Source organism: Heteronotia binoei, chromosome 3 (genome assembly GCF_032191835.1).
Source record: "Heteronotia binoei isolate CCM8104 ecotype False Entrance Well chromosome 3, APGP_CSIRO_Hbin_v1, whole genome shotgun sequence".
Classification (NCBI taxonomy): domain Eukaryota; kingdom Metazoa; phylum Chordata; class Lepidosauria; order Squamata; family Gekkonidae; genus Heteronotia; species Heteronotia binoei.
Genome location: NC_083225.1, coordinates 179,938,897 through 179,965,094, shown reverse-complemented (window position 1 = coordinate 179,965,094; position 26,198 = coordinate 179,938,897). Strand labels below are relative to the sequence as shown.

At 46.1% G+C, this 26,198-nt stretch overlaps 1 protein-coding gene across 1 annotated transcript in view; it reads right to left on the bottom strand.

Annotated features, from left to right (window-relative positions):
• The window catches only part of CTSC (cathepsin C), a 34,091-nt gene extending 11,625 nt beyond the window's left edge, over positions 1–22,466 (bottom strand). Inside the window, exons 1-5 of the mRNA XM_060234966.1 lie at positions 22,222–22,466; positions 12,812–12,957; positions 7,494–7,660; positions 5,868–6,023; positions 174–292 (exon numbers count right to left, since the gene is read on the bottom strand). Coding sequence (XP_060090949.1) covers positions 174–292; positions 5,868–6,023; positions 7,494–7,660; positions 12,812–12,957; positions 22,222–22,399 — 766 coding nt within the window. The 5' untranslated portion in view covers positions 22,400–22,466. The remainder of the gene's footprint in view (positions 1–173; positions 293–5,867; positions 6,024–7,493; positions 7,661–12,811; positions 12,958–22,221) is intronic.
• Positions 22,467–26,198: the final 3,732 nt, after the last annotated feature.

The window sequence follows — 26,198 nt, the reverse complement described above, 5'->3', positions numbered from 1 at the left end:
CTTCCAACGACGCTCTGAAGTCTCTTATTTTTAAGAGTGAAGAGAAAACCGCAATGTAAGAACCAAACTAAAATAGACCAAGTCACAAGAGGAAGATTCCACCTTTGATATATTCTGTGTCCTTTCCAGACCGGGCCTTTTCAACAAGGAGCCTTTCTGAAAACAGGCCTTACCTTGGTCTCGTACAGGACTGACATAGTTCACCCCATTCACATTTCTCCAGTCCCAAGAAGTGGGCAGGGAGGAGGTGGCCTTGGTCACTTCAGAGGTCAACGGAGCAGTCTTTGGCCTACTGGAAAAAGGAAAAGCATTTTGCATGATGAGATGGGGAGGTACTGGGTGGGTGGGCCTGCACTGTGCAGAAGGTTGGATTACATGACCTTGGAGGTCCCCTCCAACTCTATGATTCTGTGATTCTTTGAGGTCATCACTCAAACACGGGGAGATTATAGATGGCAGGGAAACTACAGAATGCAGCTGTCAGTCTTCAAATCACTTTCAAGCTTCCTCGTCTAGCCTGCCAGTTAAGATCTGCCTCCAGAGAGCCAGTTTGGTGTAGCGGTTAAGTGCGCGGACTCTTATCTGGGAGAACAGGGTTTGATTCCCCACTCCTCCACTTGCACCTGCTGGAATGGGATGGAGAAAGCAGAGAAAGAAGTCTTTTCTCCCTTTCTCACAATACAAGAACTCGCGGGCATTCAATGAAATTGCTGAGCAGTAGGGTTAGAACGGATAAAAGTACTTCACCCTGTCAGTGTCCTCTTTAAGATGAATTGGAACTGCCAAAGGATTGTGTCATCCTTGAGTACAGGTGTCAAAGTGTCATCAGGTGTAAACCTTTAACCAATTTGGACTGGGATTGGCTAAGGGGACTTGAAATGCAGGGGCCTGCTATCCGTTCAGTGTGGGATAGGAACGGACGGATACAGCGTGGCATACTGTTGGACTGATATTGAAATTGATGACTGTGGACTGTGTATTGACTATTCTATTGGACTGTATCTGTACCTCTGACTGGCTTCATTGATTGTAAGTGTATGACTCTTGGACTGCTTCTTGACTTTGATATCTGCCTGACCCTAATACAATTTGTTGAACCGGCTGTAGTTGCGAGTGTCTTCATTAGAACTGCAACTGAGACTGGTCTGACCAGAGTGGCCCAGCAGGACGCTTCTACTACTACTCTGTCACACCCAAAGGGTGATTAACATGTGGAATTCACTGCCACAGGACGTGGTGGCGGCTATGACCATAGCCAGCTTCAAGAGGGGATTGGATAAACATATGGAGCAGAGGTCCATCAGTGGCTATTAGCCACAGCATATTATTGGAACTGTCTGGGGCAGTGATGCTCTGTATTCTTGGTGCTGGGGGGGGGGGGGGGCGGGCAAAGTGGAAGGGCTTCTAGCCCCACTTGTGAACCTCCTTTTCTTTGGCCACTGTGACACAGAGTGTTGAACTGGATGGGCCATTGGCCTGATCCAACATGGCTTCTCTTATGTTCTAATGGCCTCGAGTCAGCCACAGCTATAGCAGAGGTTGTCCTTGAAAGGGCAGCTGCTGTGAGAACCCTTTTAGCCCCACCCACCTCACAGGGTGTCTGTTGTGGGGGGAGAAGATGAAGAAGATTGTAAGCCACTCTGATTCAGAGAGAAGGGCAGGGTATAAATCTGCAGTTCTTCTTCTTCCAAAGCCCTGCTTTGTGCCCCCAACTGCAGAGGCCGAGCCAGTGAAAAGCTGTAGGCATTTTCATGGGGAGGGAATAAATGGGGATTTATTGCATTTTTTGTGTTTAATTTTTGGAACTGAAAGCCACTTTGAATGACAAGGAAAAGGTTCAGCATATATCATAGAATCATAGAGTTGGAAGGGACCTCTAGGGTCATCTAGTCCAACCTGCTGCACAATGCAGGAAACTCAAACACCTCCCCCTAAATTCACAAGATCAAAATGCCTGTCAGATGGCCATCTAGCATCTGTTTAAAAACCTCCAAGGAAGGAGAGCCCACTACCTCCCGAAGAAGCCTGTTCCACTGAGGAACTGCTCTAACGGTCAGGAAGTTCTTCCTAATGCTGAGCCGGAAACACTTTTGATTTCATTTCAACCCACTGGTTCTGGTCCTACCTTCTGGGGCCACAGAAAACAATGTTTTTAAGAAGTGTTTTTAATAAATTATCTCCTGCAAACGTAATTCAGGTTTCTAGCTTCCGTGTACTATATGACAACCACGCTCCAAAATTAAGTGGGGAGGGCAATACAGCTGTTTTGTGTAGCTGCAGGAAAGCAAAATAAGCAATGCTGACCAGGTACACTCTAATTTATTCCTTACTGGATTCAAGCATGTTTGAGAAGGCAGATGGGCAAAACTCACTCGGAGGCTTGACAAGAGCAGCAGGCCAGGCAGGAAGACTAAGTAGGTTGCCAAATTCCAGCTAGGGCCTGGAGTTCTCTAGGAATTACATCTTATCCCTAAACTAGACTGCTCACCTTCCCTGAAGAAAAAAGGCTGCTTTGGAGGTTGGACCCTCTGGCATCACATACCTGCTCAATTCCCTCTCTTCCAGAACTCTGCTCTCTACAAAGCCTACCCCTAAATCTCCTGGTAACCCTAAAGGCAGGGTTGCCAACCTCCAGGTGGGACCAAGAGAACTCCAAGTATTACAATTGATCTCCAGACAACAGATCTGTTCCTCTGGAGAAAATGGCTGTTTTGGAGGGCGGAGTCTATGGCACTGTACCCTGATGAGGCCCCTCCCCTCCCCAAACCCCTCCCTCCCCAGGCTCCACCCACCAAATCTCAAGGTGTTTCCTAACCCAGAGCTGACAATCCTACTTACAGAATAAGTTTGGACTTTTTATTGGTTGTGCGCCTTCTACCTTAAAAAGGTAAATGTAGTCCCCCAAGCACCAGTCGTTTCCGACTCTGGGGTGACGTCGCATCACAACTTTTTCACAGCAGACTTTTTACGGGACGGTTTGCCAATGCCTTCCCCAGTCAGCTGGGTACTCATTTTACCGACCTTGGAAGGATGGAAGGCTGAGTCAACCTTGAGCCTGCTACCTGAACCAGCTTCCACCGGGATCGAACTCAGGTCGTGAGCAGAGAGCTCGGACTGTAGTACTGCAGCTTTACCACTCTGCGCCACGGGGCTGCTATAGCCTTCTACCTTACGGTCAACTAACGGTCAACTAAATTATCCCCTGAACTCTGCTTACGGGGCCAAAAAGACCCGTAGCTTCCACAAGAGTGCCTTTACAAATCCACACCCACCCACAAATGAGATTGCCCAAAGCACAGAAAAGACTTTCTATAGCTCTGGGCTACAAAAAAAATCACAGCAAACACATACATAAGAGGAAGCCTTGTCGCTTGTGCGTGACAGTCCCCTGCAAAGATTCCATTTCAGAGGTTAAAGAGAGAGTTGCCGGGCAGAACAAAGCGAAGAATCTGCCGCAATCACAATGCCACTCGCACCAGCTTGTTGTTAGCATTATACTCGAGTGCTCAACAGCGTGGAACTCCTGGACCTCTCTCCTCTTTGCTAGCAAATTGCCTTCAGCGGTGGACACAATCCAACCACAGACAACAAAGAACCGGAATGATACTCACTGGGGGCATCATCAGGGACTAAAAAATCCTTCCAAGCAGCCGTTTGGGGAGAACGTTAACAATAGTTAATGAACCTGCTGCTGGAGGAGGTTTGTCCTTGTCTGCTTACCGCTAAGCCACTTTCCCCCCTCCAAGACGTCAGGCTGAAGTGAACCGTTTAGCAGCAGAATGCATTTCGGGGCAGCCAAGCCTCGCCCTGCACTACTTTTTCCCAAAAGTCACAGCTGTTCGACAACTAAAACAGTTGATGTCTACAACAGGGGTGTCAAATGTGTAGCCCAGGGGCCAGCTCAGGCCCCAGAGGCTTCCTATCAGGCCCGCGAGCAGGTCTGATTTTTTCTCTCATGCGCGCTTCCTTCTGTGTCACAGCTTGCTTTGCCAGGCTTGCTCAATCGCACAGGAGCTACAGAGCAAAGCCTCTATTTTCTCCATTGGCTGAGGCTCCTCCCTTGGAGAGGAAGGGGAGAAGGGAGAGTGTGCTTTGCCAGGTTGTCTCAATCGCACAGCAGAGTTACTGAGCCAAGCCTCTTTTTCTTCTATTGGCTGAGGTTCTGCCCCCTCCTGTATCCCCTAGGGAGGGGCAGAAAAGCCAGAGCTTCCTTTGCCCAGTTCCCTCTATCACATGGGAGAGAGACACGTATTTGTTTGTGTCCTTTATAAAGTTTACATCTCTGCTACCTGGAATTACATTTTATGACACGCATGGTCTGGCCCGACAAGGTTTATTGATGTCAGATCTGGCCATCATAACAAATGAGTTTGACACCCCTGGTCTACAATGTGAAAGCTGATCTCACAAAGCACATGCAAACATGGATCACCTTCAACAGACTCTTTTAAAACCGCAAAAAAGGTTTGCCAGCGATCAGCAGACAAGAAGTCATATGAAAGAAAGGGTCACAGAAAGGAAGGGGAAATGGCAAAATGGACCCTCCCTGCCTCTTATAACAAGGGAAGCAAAAACAAATTGGCCAGTATAATCATGTTCCTGTATAAATCTACAGTGGCTTCATTTGGAATCCTGTGTACAGTTCTGGTCACTGCAGTTCAAAAAAAAAGGAGAAGATAATACAGCATTGGAAAAGGTGCAGGAAAAGGCCACGAAAACGATGAAGGGGATAGAACACCTTCCCTATCAAGAAAGGTTAAAGCGCTTCGGCCTTGTTAGCCTGGAGAATAAGAACATAAGAACATAAGAGAAGCCATGTTGGATCAGGCCAATGGCCCATCCAGTCCAACACTCTGTATCACACAGTGGCCAAAAATTTATACACACACACACACACACTGTGGCTAATAGCCACTGATGGACCTCTGCTCCATATTTTTTATCTAACCCCCTCTTGAAGCTGTCTATGCTTGTAGCCGCCACCACTTCCTGTGGCCGTGAATTCCACATGTTAATAACAATAACAATGTAATAACAATCTGTAATCCTGAAGTTAGTGACCAATTTTGAGGTGCCTAGCCGCAACTGAACAGATCCTTTCTCACAATACAAGAACTCACGGGTGCTCAATGAAACTGCTGAGCAGTCGGGTTACAATGGATAAAAGGAAGCACTAATTCACCCAAAAAGGGATTAACACATGGAATTCACTGCCACAGGAGGTGGTGGCAGCTATAAGCATAAACAGCTTCAAGACGGGATTGGATAAACATCTGGAGCAGATGCTAGATGACCATCTGACAGCAATGAAGATCCTGTGAATTTAAGGGGAGGTATTTGTGGATTTCCTGCATTGTGTAGGGGGCTGAACCAAATGTCTCTGGAGGTCCCTTCCAACTCTATGATACTATGAACATGTGTTCAACCAAGATGAGAGGCCTTGGGGTTGAGTTCCGGGCAGGGCTGAAAATCTGACTGACTCACAGGGGTGGAATTCTAGGAGATCCTTTGCATTTTAGGCCACACCTCCCTGATGTAGCCAATCCTCCAAGAGCTTACGAAAAAGAGCCTTGTAAGCTCCTGGAGGAATGGCTACATCAGGGGTGTGTGGCCTAATATGCAAAGGAGCTCCTGCCAGAATTCCACCCCTGCTGACTCATATAGCTGTATTAGCACAGCTCTAAGGACAACTGTGCAGACTTGAGAGAACACAGTGATTTATCCTAAAATCCTGTCACTAGTCCTATGTACTGTACAGCGTCTCCTGCACACTCCTTTCTCTTTGGAAGACAACATAAAATGACCTAATTGTCTGCTGTCCTAATTAACAAAGAGATTTCATCTTCCACAGGTAAGTAACATCTTACTTTGGTATTCTGGACTTCAGCCCTCCGGCTCTCCTATGGAAGTCTTCCAAGGTGAGCAATCCGTGTTCTTTGTAGGTTGTGGCAGTCCAGGACTTCTGAACAGCATTGATTGCCTTCACAAAGTCAATACTGGAGACATACGGCCTTTTCAGATATCTGCAAACACACATGAAGAAGTGGGGGAAAAAAACGTAGAGCAAAGAACACATGTTATTTAGCTTAGCAGAAAATGCTCTGATTATAGTCCCAACAGTATACAGACACACACCTTATACTGAATCAGACCACAGGCCAATTAAGGTCAGTACTATCTGCTCCTGGAGTGGCCAAACTGTGGCTCTTTCACACATATTGTGTGGCTCTCAATGTCCCCATTGCCTGGCTTGCAGAAGGCATTGGTCTCCTTAAATTACTTCTCCAAGCCAAGCCAGCGGCTTGGAGAATGCATGTAAAGTTAAAGTTGCTTTCTTTCCACCTTTCTCTGCCCTCTCCCCCCCCCCAAATCTGTCTGTCTTCCTTCCTGTCTTGCAGCTCTCAAACATCTGACGTTTATTCTATGTGGCTCTTATGTTAAGCAAGTCTGGCCACCCCTGGTCTGCTCGAACTGGCAGCAGCTCTCCAGGGCTCAGGTCTTTCATATCACCTCCTACTAGATCTTTTCAACTGGCAGCGTAGGGAAGGGGTTCCCAACTCCCGGTCCGTGGCCTGGTACTGGTCCCTGGCTTGTTAGCAACTGGGCCGTGAGTTGTATAATTAGTTCAGTATATATTACAAAATAATAATATTAAAAATAATAATATTAATAATTAATAATAATAATGGATTGGATTTACATCCTGCCCTCCACTCTGAATTTCAGAGTGGCTCACAATCTCCTTTTACCTCTTCCCCACCACAACAGACAGCCTGTGAGGTGGGTGGGGCTGAGAGAGCGCTCACAGCAGCTGCCCTTTCAAGGACAACTCCTGCGAGAGCTATGACAGACGCAAGGCCATTCCAGCAGCTGCAAGTGGAGGAGTGGGGAATCAAACCCAGTTCTCACAAATAAGAGTCCGCATACCCCTGGCCCCTGGAAAAATTGTCTTCCACAAAACTGATCCCTGGTGCCCAAAAGGTTGGGGACCGCTGGTGTAGGGGACTGAACCTGGGACTTTTTGCAAGCAAACCAGACGCTCTACCCCTGAGCCACTGCCCCTCTCCTTCTCAAACACCCGCCCCCTAAACAAAGAGGTGAGAGTTCTCTTACATGGACAGCCACCAAGTGCTCTTGATGTACATGGTGATTCATGGGCCACCACGGCTGTAAGTCCCTACGCCATGGAGGAGCCTACAAATCTCAGATTCAAAACATATGTGAGGCTAAGTGGGGCTGAGAGAGCTCTTCCGAGAACTGCTCTTGAGAGAACAGCTCTGAAAGAACTTGTGACCAACCGAAGGTCACCCAGATGGCTGCAGGTGGAGGAGTGGGGAATCAAACCCGGTTCTCCCAGATTAGAATTTGCGCTCCGACATATTACACCAAACTGGCTTTACTAAACAAAACACATGCTGTTTTCTGTTCTTTGGAAGACCGGGCCAGGGGGGAAGGGATTTAAAAAGTCCTGGATAGATCCCCCTTTTGCTCACCTTCCATAGGTCGTCCACGCAGGCAGTGGATCTACATGAGCACCAACAGCAGGAGGGGAGACCTTCTGGCCAGTGAAACACGCCCAGTTGTGACCCAAGACATCGTGCACCCATCCTGGCATCGTCTCATTGCAGTAAGAGGTAGTTGTCCCCTTACTTGTTTCATACTGGAGGAAAAAGCAAACGGAGGAGATTTTACATATGCAGAAGAGGTGTGCCCCTCCCCCCAACATACCTAGCAGTGGCTATTAGCCACAGTGTGTGTGTGTGTGTGTGTGTGTGTGTGTATATATATATATAAAATTTTTTGCCACTGTGTGACAGAGTGTTGGACTGGATGGGCCATTGGCCTGATCTAACATGGCTTCTCTTATGTTCTTAGAACCACACTAAAGAAGAAAGACTATCCATTATTTAGGGTTACCAGATGTCCTCTAAAAAGACATCTTTTAGACATGTACCCTTTTGGGCTCTTTAAAAAAAAAAAAAAAAACCTGATGAAAATGTCCTCTTTTGGAAGAGTACAAATATTTCAAGTTAGAAGCAATAGTCCCCTGTGCAAGCACCAGCCTAAAAGGGGTATTTAAAATGAGGGCTGTCATAGTATTCGCTTGTGTGAATCTGTAATAACAAAAGGATCTGTTCATTTGCGGCTAAAAAGGTAAAGGTGGTCCCCTGTGCAAGCACTAGTCATTTCCGACTCTGGGGTGATGTTGCTTTCACAGCGTTTTCATGGCAGACTTTTTACGGGGTGGTTTGCCATTGTCTTCCCAAGTCATCTACACTTCCCCCCCAGCAAGCTGGGTACTCATTTTACCAACCTCAGAAGGATGGAAGGCTGGGTCAACCTCAAGCTGGCTACCTGAGCCCAGCTTCCGCCGGGATCAAACTCAGGTCGTGAGCAGAGAGCTCAGACTGCAGTACAGCAGCTTTACCACTCTGCGCCATGAGGCTCTCTTCATTTGTGGCTAAGCACCTCAAAATCGGTCACAGGAATCGGAGCACCAAACAAGGCCCCCATCCTTTCCAGAAAAAAAAAAAGTAAAGGTAGTCCCCTGTGCAAGCACTAGTCATTACTGACTCTGGGGTGACGTCGCATCACGTTTTCATGGCAGACTTTTGTTATGGGGTGGTTTACCATTGCCTTCTCCAGTAATCTACATTTTCCTCCCCAGCAAGCTGGGTACTCATTTGACCGACCTCGGAAGGATGGAAGGCTGAGTCAACCTCAAGCTGGCTACCTGAATACAGCTTCCGCCGGGATCGAACTCAGATTCGTGAGCAGAGAGCTCGGACTGCAGTACTGCAACTTTACCACTCTGCGCCATGGGGCTCTCTTCATTTGTGGCTAAGCACCTCAAAATCGGTCACAGGAACCGGAGCACCAAACAAGGCCCACATCCTTTCCAGAAACCACACAGCCTTCGGCTTTGCAAGCCACGAAGGATGTCTCTGGCAGGCGTAACCCATCCGATCATACCGAACTGCGGGGTATGCAAGAAAGGTGGCACCCCTAGCGAATAACCAAGCTACAAAAGTCAGCGGCAACACGATCGTGAGCAGTTACACCATCCTACGCTCCCTGAAGTCAAGGATACAATTGCGTTTAGAACACACACTGGCTCCTTCTTACAGACAGCTGTACACACACAAATGCAGCTTGCACATCTGTCCACAGGTGACCAAGGATGACACTGCCAACCACTTATGATCTACAGGACATCTATCTGGAAAGTAATTCACTGGCTGCTAATTAGTGTCACTGAGTCATTAATAAGTGCCATTGAGCATTAATTAGTGCTCAGTGTTCTTTACAGCAGATCAAATTTAGGTGTGTCTGCAGTGACCTGGATAGCCCAATCTCATCAGATCTTAGAAACTGAGCAAGGTCAGCCCTGGTTATTATTCAGGACTTTTCTTGTAGCAGGAACTCCTTTGCATATTAGGCCACCCCCCCCCCCGATGTACCTAATCCTCCTGGAGTTTACAGTAGACCCTGTACGCTCCTGGACGAGGCTCTCCTTCCCTGGAGGCTTTTAAACACAGGCTAGATGGCCATCTGACAGCAATGAAGATCCTGTGAATTTAGGGGGAGGTATCTGTGAGTTTCCTGCATTGCGCGGGGGGTTGGGCTAGATGGCCCTGGCGGTCCTTTCCAACTCTTTGATTGGCTACTATCCTGATTCGGATAGTAGATTTGCATAGTAGATAGGACGCCAAAGAATAGTGTCATAACAATGAGGCAGACAACTGGCAAACCACCCCCAAACATGTCTTGCCTTGAAAACCCTACAAGGTCGCCATAAGTCAGCTGTGACTTGAAGGGGGGGAAAAAGTACCTGGCCTTCTTGCCAACCAGCTAGCTTTCTGCATGCAGGGATCTCTGCTTGGAAGCGTATCCTATCATGCAAGTCTCCCACTTATAACTGAAGAGGTCTAGCCAAAAAAGAGGTCTCTCTTCTCTTATCCATTTGTGAAAACCAGACTCACAATCTGTGGGTAGAATTCTCGCAAGGGGCCAGAGAGCAATTCCCGAATCCGCACAGCTCACAACATCACAAAAGCGTTTGCAACCTTTGCGTAACAGAGCCGAATGTGCACTTTTGAGACACGGTACACTTCTGCAGCAGGCCACAAGACTTCAAGGGAGACCTTTGCACTGGAGACTGTCAGCAGGGATTTCGCCCCCCTCCCCACCCCTCTCTCCTCTTTCTTGCTGGCAGCCAACTTATTCAGTTGCAAGTATGAGACAGCTGAAATGGCCAGAACAAATATCAAGTTCCTCGGCTCACAGAGGAAGACCTTAAAACCCTTCCTTGTTTCAGAACCCGTGTTGTTTTGACAGCACAGCGCTAAGTGCATCTATCTATCTGCCAGAAAGGACATCAGATTACCCTTAGCAGGGACAAACAGGAAAGAATAAAAACATTTTATTTTTTTTTAATTTCCACTAGATACTAAATCGATCGCCAGCTCTTTAATTCTTCATTGTGGGCTTGCAGCCGAACAGCAGACCAATCTGCTCCGGTGTCACTCGTACAGGAAAGGCCTTAAATTAATAGCCAAAGCACCTTTCTGTTAATTGCGTTGCCACGAGCAACTTGAAGGTTGTTGGGTGAGAATCAGCATATGCTGCCGGCCAGTGAAGCTGCCTGAAACTATAAAATAAATGCCTCGCTGGATCAGACAATCACGTCTAGACAGATGTATCTGGGAAGTTTAAGGAGGCATGGAGATCTATACTAGGAGACTACTTACAATTAATAATTTGCTGTGGGGGGGGGACATGGGAGGCATACAAGCTAGCCACATTTTACAGGGAGGTTCTGCACTCATCCAGCCTCTATCCTCATAGAATCATAGAGTTGGAAAGGACCTCCAGGGTCATCTAGTCCAACCCCCTGCACAATGAAGGAAACTCACAAACACCTCCCCCTAAATTCACAGGATCTGTATAGCTGTCGAATGGCCAGCTAGCCTCTGCTTAAAAACCTCCAAGGAAGGAGAGCCCACCACCTCCCAAGGAAGCCTGTTCCACTGAGGAACTGCTCTAACGGTCAGGAAGTTCTTTCCAGTGTTGAGCCGGAAACTCCTTCGATTTAATTTCAACTCATTGGTTCTGGTCCTACCTTCTGGGGCCATAGGAAACAATTCCACGCTGTCCTCTATATGACAGCCCTTCAAGTACTTCAAGATGGTGATCATATCACCTTTCAGCCACCTCCTCTCCAGGCCAAACATGCCCAGCTCCTTCAACCTTTCTTCATAGGACCCTCCTCCCTCATATGCAAAAGCCTAACCTGTTCTGTCCCTAACCGGAAAGATTTATGAGAGGATTCAAACCAGGAAGAAGAGTTGGTTGTTATATCCTGCTTTCATCTACCTTAAGGAGTCTCAAAATGGCTTACAACCACCTTCCTCTCCCCATAACAGGCACCTTGAGAGGCAGGTGGGACTGAGAGAGAGCTCTGAGAGAACTGTGGCTGGCCCAAAGGTCACCAGGCAGGCCTCATGTGTCTCCAAGCGGCTTATGATTGCCTTCCGTCCGTCCCCCGCAACAGGCACCTTGCGAGGAAGGCAGGGCTGAGAGAGCTGTGACTGACCCATGGTTACCCAAGCAAAGCAAGCTGAGATGCAGAAGGAAGCAGGAGAGGGGGAGAAGGAAGTAGATGACGGCCAGTTGTTTTGGGGGCCTGACAGGAGCCCTCGGGGGGCCTGATTTGGCTCCCAGGCTGCATGTTTGATGCTGCCAAGCCTTCTTCCCTCCATATCTTCGCCAGGGGGTGCTCCTTCTCAGTAACCCACATAGTTAATGGGGTAGCTGAGAGCCTACCATGGGGTTGTGCTTCAAAGTGACCCAGGTTTGAATCCCCACTTGTGCCAAGGAAACTTGCTGGGTGACCTTGGGCCAGTCACACGCTGTCAGCCTATTCCTCACAGGGTTGTTTCTGAGGGGACAAACCGAGGAGGGGGAATGATGTCAGCTGCTACAGGTCCCCATTGGGGAGAAAAGCGGGGTATAAATGAATAAACACATTTGGCCAATCTGGAGTCGCAACAGTATCGATGTCAAAGGCATCCTATTTAAGAGAATTTCTCAACCAAAAAAAGCGTTAAGCCCTTTTTTGAATGCTGCCAGACTGAACTATGCGAGGTACAGGGGTGGAGCTCCTTTGAATATTAGGCTACACCTCCCTGATGTAGCCAATCCTCCAAAACCGTACAAGGCTCTTTTTTGAAAGCTCTTTGAGGATCGGCTACATCAGGGAGGTGTGGCCTAATATGCAAAGGAGTTCCTGCTACAAAAAAAGCCTTGGGCCACACACCCTTGATGTAGCCAATCCTCCAAGACCTTACAAGGCTCTTTTTTGAGAGCCAGTTTGGTGTAGTGGTTAAGTGTGCGGACTCTTATCTGGGAGAACCGGGTTTGATTCCTCATTCCTCCACTTGCACCTGCTAGCATGGCCTTGGGTTAGCCATAGCCCTGACAGAGGTTGTCCTTGAAAGGGCAGCCGCTGTGAGAGCCCTCTCCAGCCCCACCCACCTCACAGGGTATCTGTTGTGGGGGAGGAAGGTAAAGGAGATTGTGAGCCGCTGAGACTCTTCGGAGTGGAGGGCGGGATCCAATATCTTCTTTTGGAAGCTCTTGGAGGATTGGCTACATCAGGGAGGTGTGGCCTAATATGCAAAGGAGCTCCTGCTAGAATTCCACCCTGGCGAGGTACATTAAAGCACCAGGCTTGGAGGTGACACTCCTTAACTGTACCTCAACATATTTGGATCGACTTTTGAGTTGAGCAGGAGGAAGTTTCGCTTACCTTAAAAAAAGCAAACCACTTGTACTTGTTCAGCACGACCTCGAAGCCTTGGTTGTAAATGATGGTGAAAAAGCCACTGTTCCCTTCATCATCCTCAGCCACATCAAGCTTCTGGAGGTGAACCAGGACTTTTTTCTCGACAGGCCCTGAAGTAAAAAGAGGAGGGGGAGTGAAGCATTCGGAAGAGGGGCTTCAGTGCTGTTATACATCACACGGGGCAGAAGACAAGCTCTGGTACTCGCATTTTTAAAATACTCTAAATACTGTACATTCAGTGGTAGTTTTCCCCCAGCCCAGATAAGAAGCTAAGATGCATTGGTTTCAAAGCTAGGCAAAGGCACGGTTTAGCACTCATGAATGGAAATTTTCTGTGACTGGATTGTGCCTTCAGGGACAGACAAAAGGTTAGCTGACCATGACTAGAGCCCGTATTTGCTGGCAAATCAATTTCTGAGCACGAACTTCAGAGCCACAAAAGTCCCCCTCGGCTCAAGTGTCATCTCTGAGGAGAAGTCAAGCCTTCTCCATGAAGTTCACAGCCAGATCGTGGACACAGGGAGGGACACAAGCACAAATGTCCCTAAAAGGCAGTCAGACAGATTCAGGGTTGTTTCTTCTTCTCTTTCTCCTCCTTCTCCTCTTTGATGAATCGGCCCACCCCAGCTAGTGCCAGGCTCTGGGCGATGTACAACATTAAAACAGAATACATATATTAATAAAATCAGTTACATTAAAAATAAATTACAAAACCCTGATGGCGTCTCGTTTAAAGTGCTATGGTTCAGTCACTACATCAGGGGTGGGGGGGATCTGCCCAAAAGGGGGTGGGGAGAAGAAGGTGCCAGCATGGCAACCATCGCTTTACAGGCCTTGCGGAACTGTAGAAGATCCCGCAGGGCCCTGTTCTGGCAGAACATTCCACCAATTCGAGGCCAGGCCAGAAAAAGTCCTTGCCCTTGTTGAGGAAAGCCAGACCTCTTTTGGGCCGGGGATCACCAGCAGATTTCAACCAGTGGAGCAAAACACCCTTCCAGGGACATAGTGGAGGAGGCGGTACTGGTAATGTTTCCACTCCTGCAAACCCCCCAAAAAAGAAAGCTAAAGCAAGCAGTTCAGTACTTTCCTCTTAGCCATTCCTCCCTAAGAAAAAATGCTGTTTCAACAAAAGTAAAACCAAGAAAGGTTTATAATTCCCTTCGCATACTCTGTGCTCCTCATCTAGGGAAAAAAATAGCACTGAAGGCCCTAACCAGGTGTTTCTGGCACATCTGGAGGACTGGTGTTGCAATCCCACAAGCAGAAACCAGGCATCAGATCAAAAAAGAAGACTACAGATTTATACCCCGCCCTTCTCTCTAAATCAGAGACTCAGAGCTACTTACAATCTCCTATATCTTCTCCCCCTACAGGAGACACCCTATGAGGTGGGTGGGGCTGAGAGGGCTCTCACAGCAGCTACACCCAATTGGCATTCCCAGCTGACTTTGCAGATTTAGCCCTTATTTGGTGCTGGGGGTTGTCACATTGACAGACTGGATCTTTGAGCTTTGGTCCAGACCTTGTTTGCTGTTTCATGCCTTGTATCTCTTGGACTGAGACAACAAAGATATGCATGGTATTGCTTCATGCATCTGCCAAGGTATCTTCCGGCCACTGAAAGCTTGTTTACATCTTGCTTCTGTCTCCAAGGGCAACACAAAACAGCTTATAACAATCTTCCCTTCTCTGGCTTATCATTGCAACAACCCTAACCCTTCAAGGTGGGCTGAAAGCCAATGGTTGGCCCAAAGTTACCCAGTTAGCTTCCAGAGCAGAACAGAGATTTGAACTTGGCTCTTCCCGATCCTAGACTGGTATCAGACTCCTGGGACAATGGAAAAGTGGTACCCTTCTTCAATTTATCCATGCAACAGAATACCATCCCATTAGGGCTTTTTTTTTTTGTAGCAGGAACTCCTTTGCATATTAGACCACACACCCCTGATGTAGCCAATCCTCCAAGAGCTTACAGGGCCCACTGCAAGCTCCAGGAAGATTGGCTACATCAGGAGTGTGTGGCCTAATATGCAAAGGAGTTCCTGCTGCAAAGCCCTGCATCGCATTCATAAAAACCAATCTAAACACGACTGGTATGTATTCAGTCCAGTGCTCATGTCTTCAGCACTGTCATAGTGACCACTTCTCTTCTCATAGTGACCAAAGTATGAGAGTTTCAGCTTAGTTATTTTAGCTTCTAGGGAGAGTTCAGGCTCGAATTCATCTAGAACCCATTTATTTGTCTTTATCGTGGTCCACAGTATCTGTAAAACTGTCCCCAGAGACCACATTTCAAAGGAATCTAAATTTCTTCCCATTATTTTTCTTCATTGTCGAACTTTCACACCCATGCATGGTAATGTGGGGTACCCAGGGCTTCTTCTGTAGCGGGAAATCCTTTGCATATTAGGCCACACCCCCTTGATTTAGCCAATCCTCCAACAGCTTACAAGGCGCTTATTACAGGGCCTACTGTAAGCTCTTGGAGGATTGGCTACATCAGGGTTCCGTGGCCTAATATGCAAAGGAGCTCCTGCTGCAAAAAAAAGCCCTGGGGAATACTGTGGGATAAATTAACTGGATCTTGGTTACCAGCAACACCACCTTACTCTTCAGGATATTTCTACTTCATTCATGGCTGCCCTCTCCAGTTTCTCCCTCTGGTTTCTTGGCTACACTCCTTTTCGGTTGATGATGGAGCCAAGGAAGACTGAAGACAATTTCAATTTCTTAAACCTCAAAACTGTGTCATTCCCCAGTAGCCATTAATTTTGTCATCTTGATGTTCAACTGTAATCCTGCTTCGGCGCTTTCTGCTCTAACCTTCATCGGTAGTCATTTCAAGTCTTCACTATGTTCTGCCAGTGACATGGTGTCATCTGCACATCTAAAACTGCTAATGCTCCTCCCACAAATTTGCACTCCACCTTCGTCTAAATCTAATCCAGTTTTCCTTATGATATGTTTTGCATACAGACTGAACAGACTGGGAGACTACATCAATTATTGCCCAACTGGAAACAGTTATGTTTCTCCATATTCTGTCCTAACAGTTGCTTCTTGTCCACAGTATAGATTGTGCATCAAAACAGAAAAATAGTGTCACACCCATTTCCTTTAAAACCACCCGTAGCTTTCCACAATCCAAACAGCCACAAGCTTTGCTGCAATCTATGAAACACAAGCTCTTCTTTTTCCACTTCTGAAATTCTCTTTTATGCTCCAGTGTAACGAACATGAATTTCACACTATGGTCTCTATTCCCTCTCTCTTTTCTGAGCAGCTTTAACATCTGGCATTTCTCATTCCACAACAGACATTCAGCCCAGACATTACCTCAAACAACAATTAAGGACAAGTTCAGTAGCACCTTTAAGATCAACAAAGTTTTATTGAGAATATAGGCTTTCGTGTGCGTACTATCTGTTGTGTCAGAAAACAGCAAACTCAATAAACTTGTCAGAATCGAAGAGTGATGGTGAGAGCGTCACAGGCAAACTATGCTGTTTTCCGACACAACAAATGGTATCTAAACCAAACTGATTGTTCTTTCAGTTTGTTAATTGCACTATTTTGCCATAGATTCTAACTTGGCACTATTTTGCATGCTTAACCACCACCCACCAGCTATGTAACTCTGCTCATTGTACCCCATTTCATTGCTGATGAAGTGTGCACCCACATGAAAGCTTACATTTTGAATAAAACTTTGTTGGTCTACTGGATTTCCAACTTTGTTCTATTGCTTCCGACCAACACTGCTGCCCACCTGGATCTAGCTGTAAGTACGGATAGCATCATGAGACAGCATACTGCAGCCTCTAGTATTTGGGGCTAGTATTGGAAAGGCAAGGGTTCAAATCCTTCTCTAATAAGAAACTCACGAGGTGACCCTTGAGCCAGTTTCTGTCCTAGCCAAATCTACCTCACAGGGTCTTTGTGAGGATTTAAAAAAGGAGAACTAGGTGGCCACCCTGAACGCCTCAGACAAAGGACAAGATAAAAATCTAGCAGCTAAAGAGTCAGCAGACCAGCTGTTTCACTGGTCAAATAGTGTTAACTGATCACTTCTCTGACTGATTAAATCTTGTTAAATATTCTGTACAGCCAAGGGCTGTGGTTGCCTACTTAGCCCAACTGTCTTTTGCTGTTCTTTATCAACTACTCCCTACTATTGTGGTGCTGGAGAAGACTCTTGAGAGTCCCTTGGGCTGCAAAAAGATCAAATCAGTCAATCCTAAGGGAAATCAATCCTAAGGGAAATCAACCCGGACTGTGCCCTGGAAGAAGAACTGCAGATTTATACCCCGCCCTTCTCTCTGAATCAAGAGACTCAGAGCGCCTTGCAATCTCCTATATCTTCTCCCCCCACAACAGACACCCTATGAGGTGGGTGGGGCTGAGAGGGCTCTCACAGAAGCTGCCCTTTCAAGGACAACACCTGCAATAGCTATGGCTAACCCAAGGCCATTCCAGCAGCTGCAAGTGGAGGAGTGGGGAATCAAACCCATTTCTCCCAGATAAGAGTCCGCACACTTAACCACTACAGCAAACTTGCTCAAGGTCAGATGCTGAAGCTGAAATACTTTGGCCACTAAATGAGAAGGGGGCCTCACTGGAGTAGACCCTGATGCTAGGAAAGACAGAAGGCAAAAGAAGAAGGGGACAGCAAAAGATGAGATGGCTGGACAGCGTTACTGATGTGAGTAATGTGAATTTGAGCAGACTTCGGAGGATGGTGGAAGACAGGAGGGCCTGGCATGACTTGGTCCGTGGGGTAACAAAGAGTCGGACTCGACTGTGCAACTGAACAACAATTGTTTCATTTGTGCCTTATTTTTTAGACGTTTTTCTAAATAAAGGCAGGTTTCAGAATCAATGCCCCCAGGAAGGGCCACCATACACCCCCAGCCAAACAATCACAAGGTTGTTAAGAGGATGAAATGGAAGAAAAGAAAACAACCTGAACTGCTTTGCCACTGGGGCAAAGGTGTAAAATGATCCCCTTTCTTGTTCAGCCATGTTTACAGGCCTGTACCCAGCATCACGTTTATTTTACTTATATCCCACCTTTCTCCAAATGGAGAACCAAAGCAGTTTATACAATTCTCTGCTCCTCCATTTTACCCTCCCCACAACCCTGTGAGGTAGATTAAGTTAAGAGTGAGTTACTGGCCCGAGGTCATTATAACTTGTAACCTGTCACACCGTCTTGTGTAAATTTCATTGTTCCATAACAACAAGTCAGCAATACATCAAATTTGATGACAGTAAAAAAAAAAATGGGCGGCCTAGGAAAACGTTAGAAATGTTTCACAATTGACAAATCAAAGAAAGATATGACTCAAACCCTTATCAGTATAGCGATTAATAGCATTAAAATGGAAAGATACTAAGGTGCCAAATCTGCAAATGTGGACAAAAAAGTTGTGTGATTATGTTATACTTACCAAGCTAGCCTTTTTAACGTCAAACTGTTCTCCAGAAAAATATGAAGCAAGAGTTATAAACCCCTGGTTTCCAATAATCACATATATGTTGCAAAATAATTATGTACCAAATAATCCTTTATATGAAAAGTTGATTTTTAGAAGAAACCTAGTTGGTTGTAAAAGTAGTACCATAATTCTCTGAATCTTAGATTGCTAACTTTATCTAATGCTGTAATCCTTAGTTTTAGTCTGATTTTGTGTTGTTAAAAATATGTAAAATTTAATAAAGTTCAAATTGGAAAAAAAAAGAATGAATGCATGCAAGCTACACTGTGGGAGTAAATGAAAAAATATATAAAAACACTATTTGTTATCTTTTATACAGCGTGAAAAGCGGTGTTTTTAAAGAGGAAAGAAGACTGATTAGAATTTCCACAGCACTTTCAATTTCAAGTGATTTTGTACTTACAGCAGAACTACATAAATAAATTATTTAAAAACTGTGAAAAAGAAAAAAGAGAAATGTTTCATGATCACCCAGTTCACCCACCCTTATTTGTTCTGAGCTCCAGTACCTCAAAACAGATGTATTTTTACACAGAAGTGTTGAGCAAACTCATGTGACAGCCCTCAAGGGGGGGGGGGGGACTTCACTATTTTTGCTCTTGTGCAAGTTTCTGAACTCGTGATTTTGAGGGGGGGAAATCAGAGGAACCTGCGGTGTGTCATCTGAAGAGGAGGAAGAAATCACAGTTTCCTCTTCTTCTGAGGAAATTTTACTGGGACGTCTGTATGTTTTCCTATTAACTCCCCCCCACACACACACAGATAGAATGGAAGAGTAACCAAGAGTTACAAACTAGAATTAGACAAATGCTTCCTGCTAAACTAGTTTTCTTCCTACCCCCAAGGGTGCATTTACATTACAGTAAACCTTGTTAAATATTCTATACAGCCAAGGGCTGTGGTTGCCTACTTTGGTGTCCTGGCCCACTGATAGACCTCCTGATGGCCCCTGGGGTTTTTTGGCCACTGTGTGACACTGAGTATTGGACTGGATGGGCCTTTGGCCTGATCCAAAATGGCTTCTCTTATGTTCTGCAACTGGATTTGATTCCTACACAGTAAAAACCCAGTTGCAAAACGCATTATTTAGTGCAGTGTGAACACACCCCAGGTGTGATAAGATACAAGAGTTAAAAGAGCATACAAAAGAGTGTGAAAGTGGGGGAAGTGATCACATTCAAGTTCTTCCCAGTACAGCCACATTGTCTGCTAACCCTTATCAGAAAGTGCTGTCCAAGCTTCCCGCCCGCCTTGCTTTAATGTGCCTAAATCTCCCAAGTTTAGTCATACTGAGGTTGCCAACTTTTTTCATCACACAGTACCTGCACTTTTCTTAGTCTCATGATTGCCCAGTGAAATTTCTGCCCAAGCTGTTGCCAGCACAGTGTCATGGTGGTTAGCCTAGAATCTGGGAGAGCCAGGTTTAAAGTCCATGCTGCCATAAGAACTCACTGGGGGGGAGGGGGGGCGCGCTTGGGCCAGTCACTCATGCAGAACAAGCTTTTATCTGCTAACTTCCCCAGGTTGTAGCAACCAAGAGTCACAAAGGTTGACAGACAATATTAAAAACAAAACAAAACACTGTGATATACTGGCTTGAGAACATTTAGTAAAACTTTTGAAATTCATATTCAAAGCCCCCCCCCAAAGTCAGTTGGCTTGGAGAAGACATTTAAAGTTAAAGTTGCTTTCTTTCCACCTCTCCCTCCCCAATCTATTTTCCTTCCTTTCTGCTCTCAAACATCTGACGTTTATTCTATGTGGCTCCTATGTTAAGCAAGTTTGGCCACCCCTGCTTTATTATACCACACTGAAGTCTTTTCTCATTGGCCTGATCCAACATGGCTTCTTTTATGTTCTCACTTTCCTCAAGCTCCACCCCCAAATCTCCACATACATCCCAACTTGGAGTTGACAATCATACATGATGTTATCTCATTTTATTCCTTGCCCTGAACATTTTCAGCCCTTAATCAGATCTAGAACTCAGCCCTGAACATATAAAGCAGCACGGGGGGGGGGGGGGGGGGAGGTAGAGGAGATTGTGACCGCTCTGAGACTCTGAGATTCAGAGTATAGGGTGGGATATAAATCCAATATCATCTCCTTTTTCTTCAGTTAGTTTGAAGCTAACAGAAAACCACTCTGCATATTCTTTAGCGCTAAGACCTTTTCCAAGTATAAGACTAGAGACAGATCAAGATGGGTAGCCATTTTAGCCTGCCTACTGCAGTAGGATTGAACAAGAGGCCAGAAGCACCTTAAAGACTAACAACATTTGTGGCAGATCATGACCTTTCATGAGTGACTCACAAAACTCATCATACCCTGTCACAAATTTTATAGGACTGGAGAGGCAAGCTGATAGGCCAAGAGACCTCTTTCCAAGGTGCTTTACAATGCAGTAAGAGCCAATAAAATGCTAAGACGCAATCAAAAAGCTGACATAAAAAGAAAATAGGCAATAAACACCATGAAGTCAATAAGACACAGTAACCCCCAGCTACACCACTCACTTCCACTCTCAGTTTTACAATCTTAATGCCCCCGTAGTGAACCCAAAGAAAAATTAAAAATAAAACAGTGGCCCAGTGCTATTTCACAAGTCATGAACGTCAGATGTTCGAGACTTTCACAGACTTTACCCCACAGATCCAGATTTTCACAGATTTTATTCCATAAATTCAGGTGGGTAGCTGTGTTGGCCTGAAGCAACACAACAAAATTCAAGTCCAGTGACACCTTTAAAACCACTAAAGTTTTATTAAAGATGTAAGCGTCTGTGCTCACTTCTTCAAATACAGTGAAATGAAAGTTAACAGTCCACACATATAGCTAGAGCAAGGGTGGTCAAACTGTGGTTCAGAAGCCACATGTAGCTCTTGAAGCCGGGCTTGGAGAAGTTATTTGTCTCTTTAAATCACTTCGCCAAACCAGCTGGCAGCTTGGAGAATGCATTAAAAGTTAAAGTTGCTTTCTTTCCCTCTCCCTCCCTATCTATTTGGCTGCCTTCCTTCCAACTCTCAAACATCTGACGTTCATGACTAGCGGCTCCCAAACATCTGAAATTTATTAAAGCAAGTTTGGCCATCCCTGAGCTAGAGATTGAGCAGCAAATTAGCAGCAATTTTAATCCAGTTTAAACTTTCCAAGTCAGAGCTCAGTGTATCAGATGTACACAAAGCTCCCGTCCACAAAACTGATGTACAACAACAAGAAGACTGTAGATTTATACCCCACCCTTCTCTCTGAATCAGAGACTCGAGTGGCTTACAATCTCCTATATTTTCTCCCCCACCACAACAGACACCCTGTAAGGTGGATGAGGCTGAGAGAGGTCTCACAGCAGCTGCCCTTTCGAGGACAACCTCTGCGAGAGCCATGGCTGACTCAACGCCATTCCAGCAGCTGTAAGTGGAGGAGTGGGGAATCAAACACGGTTCATCCAGCTAAGAGCCCGCATACTTAACCGCTACACCAAACTAGCTTGCTAATGTTAGTTCAATCTATCTGGAATAAATCCCGTCCCCGCTCTCCAACTTGGTTCCCGTTTAATTTTGGAAGATACACGCGGCTCCAAAACCCCCCCGCAAACACAGCTAACTCAGCGCCAGCCCCCTCGAACCGAACAGGACGGACCCTGGAGTAAACCCAGCCCCAAATAACGCGCAAAGGCTTCCTAGAAGTTTATGGGAAAGCATTTTACGCACATATAAGCAAACCCGGGAGTTGGAAGGTGGACTTTTTAAAAGTCTTGGGGGGGGGGGGGTTACTTCGTTGCAAACTTTCCAGGAAGACGGGAGGGAGTAGAAAAAACAACGCCAAGGAGAAAGGGTCCCGAGCGGTCGCCATGCGCGCTCCGCCCTCGGCACTTACCCACTTGCGAGCAGTTGAGCTGGTTGTCCGGGGCGCCTTGGCCCCTGCCCACCTGGAAGACCCAGGTGCCTTCCAAGTCTTCGAAGGTGCAGTTGGCCGGCGTGTCGGCCCCGCACGGGCGGAGCAAGAGGAGCAAGAAGCCGGCCAAAGGGAGCGAGCAGCGTACCCATCGCGCCATCTCTGCGCGCAAAGACGCCCAGGCCGGGATCAGTGCAACGCCTGGAGCGAAAGAGAAAGCGGCTCCATCGCCCCGCCTTAAATCCTCCACCGGAACCAACGGCCGGGAGAGACCCGCCCCGGGACGTCACGTGTGGAAGAGAAGCTGGTTTTGCTTCCTTTGCGGGCTGTCCCGGGCGCCCGCCTCTTGGAAATGCCTTCGGCTTCGGTTTCTTTCCTCCTGTGGAAGCGCCTGAAGCTGTGGGTTTGCAAAACGGCCCTTTCCGAATTGCAGTCGGCTCGGCTCCGGTGCTTGGGCCGGGATCATTATTACAGATTGAAGTTCAGCCTGAATGCTTACTAGGAAGTAAAATCTCAGTGGGGCTTAATTCTGAACATGCATGTGTAGGATTGTACTCCAAAGCAGTGTTTCCCAAAGTGGATGATATTGCCCCCTGGGGGGCGCTGGAACGATCCAGGGGGGCAGTAGTCGCCTTGGGTGCAATTGGGGGGTGGTGAATAAAAATAAGGGGGCGGTGGAAGCATAAAGGAAGAAGAGAAGAGGGTGGTAGGTGTCAAAACATCATGTTCCCGGGAGGTATCCAGAATTTCTAATGTAGGGAAAAATTTCCATTAACAAAGATAGTGTTCCTTTTTGTCTGCTACTTAGTGCAAATTCACATAATTTGACTAGTAATGAGGACCAGAACTCCTTTCACTTAAAATATAAGAAGGATGCAGTTTATTTACAAGACAGAATAAAAAAAAAAATTCAGGTATACAAACAAGAAACACAGAAACAAAAAACCTTGTCTATCCTAGCCAATACTTGCCACAGCTTTTCAAGGTTGCTTGCAGTTTCTCCCTGCGCAATACAATTCAAGTCAGGACAGTGGAAGCACTGAGGCAATTGCACAAACTTCTCTGAAGAGTTTCAACCTGCAGCTTTCTCCTCACAAGGTTTTCTGCAGAGTGTCAAGCATCTTACAGTCCTCTGGTTACCAGGTGGTCGCTTCTGTTGATTTCAGCCAGCTGCAATGCCCCAGACACAAGAGTGTCTTCTGCGGGGAGTGCGTGGGAGTAGGCAGGGTAGACACAATCTCGCCAGCCAGCAGGCAAGCAGAGAGCCCCGGGTGGCACTGCTGTGCTGCCACTTTTCTTTGAAGGGCAAACGTTGCCTGTGCTTGTCAGGAGCTTCCAAGGAGGCCTCCAAAGAGAGCCCTATTTCCTGCTGCCTGCTGCTTTTGGGTTGAAAGCGGCTGGGCGGCAGTACCTTCCCATTGTGCTAGTCAGAGCTGATGTGTGCAATGGGAAGGTGCCACCCGCCCAGTCGCTTTCAAACAGTAAAACGGGACGCTCTTCAGAGGCTTCCTTTGAAGCCTCTGAGAAGCACAGACAATGTTTGCCCTGTGAAGAAAAGTGGTGGTGCGGCAGCACTTGTGTGTGCGGCCCGGGGCTCTCGGCTTGCCTGCTGGCTGGCGCAATGATGTCATCACCAGTGCGCGAAGAATATCCCCCCCCTTAGGAGCACACAGAAAGGCACGCCTAGGGCGCAGAACCCCTAGCGCCGGCACTGAGCTTCTGCTCCTCTTCTTGAGTTTTGATATTTTACTAATCCACTTATATCCCTGACTGGCTGTCAAAGTGCCAGAATTGTGCAACCAATCATTGGTACAAAACAACCAGTTTAGCTGGGCCCATTTAGATCTCTTGTCATATACTTGTCAAACTAGATGGCCTCCTGTCTGTTGGAATTGACAGTTCACAGGTGATTACTATTTTACAAGTGTTTTCCATTAAGAACATGGTCTTTAGACTTGCTTAAGCTGATAGCAGCCCACACAAACACTTAGAAGTCGGGTATTGTCATTTTCCAGGTAATGATGCAGACAAACACACACATGGTTGATGAAAACCTCAATTTCTTGACAGGAGGCTTCTGCGACTTGTGGATGGGGCAACATGGCAGTCTAGTCTGCCCTCCCAACCCAATCCTGTAGATCACGGAAGGGTCAGAGGTAGATCACCAGCCCCACTTGGTCGCATGGTTTGCCAGACAGGTGTTTGGGTTTTTTGATGATTGTTTGGTGTGGTGGTATTTGATTATTGGTGCCAGTATGATGAATTCTTATTTTTACTTTTAGAACTGCATGTGTGGTTTTGGTATCATCCAGAGGTCTTCAGTTCCTGTTGATCTTTAATACTTTGGGACAGTGACAGTTTTGGACCAGACTCAGCCGGTGTTAACTTAACACCCCAGCCACTTCAGTATAACGAAGATGAGTGTTCCAAAGAAGAGCAAAACCTACCACTTTCATGATGAATGGGAAATGGACTACGTCTTCATCATGGTGAAAGACAAGTGGTTGTTGTCTACTTTGTAACGCCTCTGTATCCTTGCCCCAAAAGGGTAATCTGGAGCATCATTATAAGGCTCTGCATAGCAATAAGTTTGATGCTGATTTTCCACCCAAAAGTGAAATTCATAAACTGAAGCTCAAAGAACTTAAATCTAAATTGGCTGCAGAGCAACTGTTGACGGCGAAGCCAAGGTCACATTTGGTCAATGCAACCATGGCGTCCTTCAAGGTCAGCAACCTGATCACAAAGAAATGCAAACCTTTCAATGAAGGAGAATTTGTAAAAGATTGTTTTCTTGAAGCAGCAGACAATCTTTTTGAAGGATTTAAGAATAAGAAAGAGATCATAGCTGCTGTTCAAGATGTACAATTGTCAATTAACACCGTCGTGCGGTGAATAGAAAAGATGTGTGGAGACACAACTGAACAATTGTTGGAGGATGTTTTGGTTTGTGTTGCTTTCTCACTCCAACTGGATGAATCTACAGACATAAGAGACACAACCCAGTTACTAGTCTCTATCCAGATGGTTTTTGAAGACTTCAGTGTTAAAGAAGAACTACTTGGAATGATTTCTTTAAAAGGGAGAACTATCGGTCAGGAAATATTCAGCTCTTTCCATTCTTTTGTGATAAAGTGTAATCTTCCATTGCATAAGCTTGTTTCCATCACTACTGATGGAGTAAGAGCAATGACAGGTGAGGTTAACGGTTTCATAGGCCTCTATAGACAGCATGACGACTTTCCAGATTTGCTTTCTTACCACTGCATCATTCACCAGCAAGTTTTGTCAAGCAAGATATTCAATACAAAGACTGTCATGGACATCACTTTCAAAATTGTAAATTCAGTTCGTGGAAGATCACTTCAAAGACGGCTTTTCAATCTTACTCTTGATGAAGGGGCAGCAGAAATCATTTTGCACACAGATGTAAGGTGGCTAAGTAGGCACAAATTTCTGCAATGTTTTTGTGATTTGCTGAATGAATAAGAAGGTTTTTGAAGGAGAGGGGAGATGACAAAGCAGAGTTGGAAGATGAGGAGTGGTTATGTGATCTGGCATTTCTCACTGACTTTACAGGCGAACTAAGTGATATGAACATTGAACTACAAGGTAAAAACAAATGCATCAGCGAGATGATGAATACAGTTTCATCCTACAAGAGCAAATTTGAGCTAATGATGACTGACCTTGCAAACAATACTTTTGATCATTTTCCTAATGCGCAGGACCATCTGGGACAATATCCGAATTTTGTTTTTCAGAACGAGAAGTATGTGACAGAAATCTGCTCTGTTATCCAGGAATTCGAAAAAAAAGATTCTGTGACTTCCAAACAATTGAAAAAGTTGTGGAGTACTTGTCATACCCATTCAAAGCAGATATGGATATTAAGGAAACTGCAGCTGCTATCAGTAAAAATAACTCATTGAACAAGGCATCTCTTGAAAACGAAATAG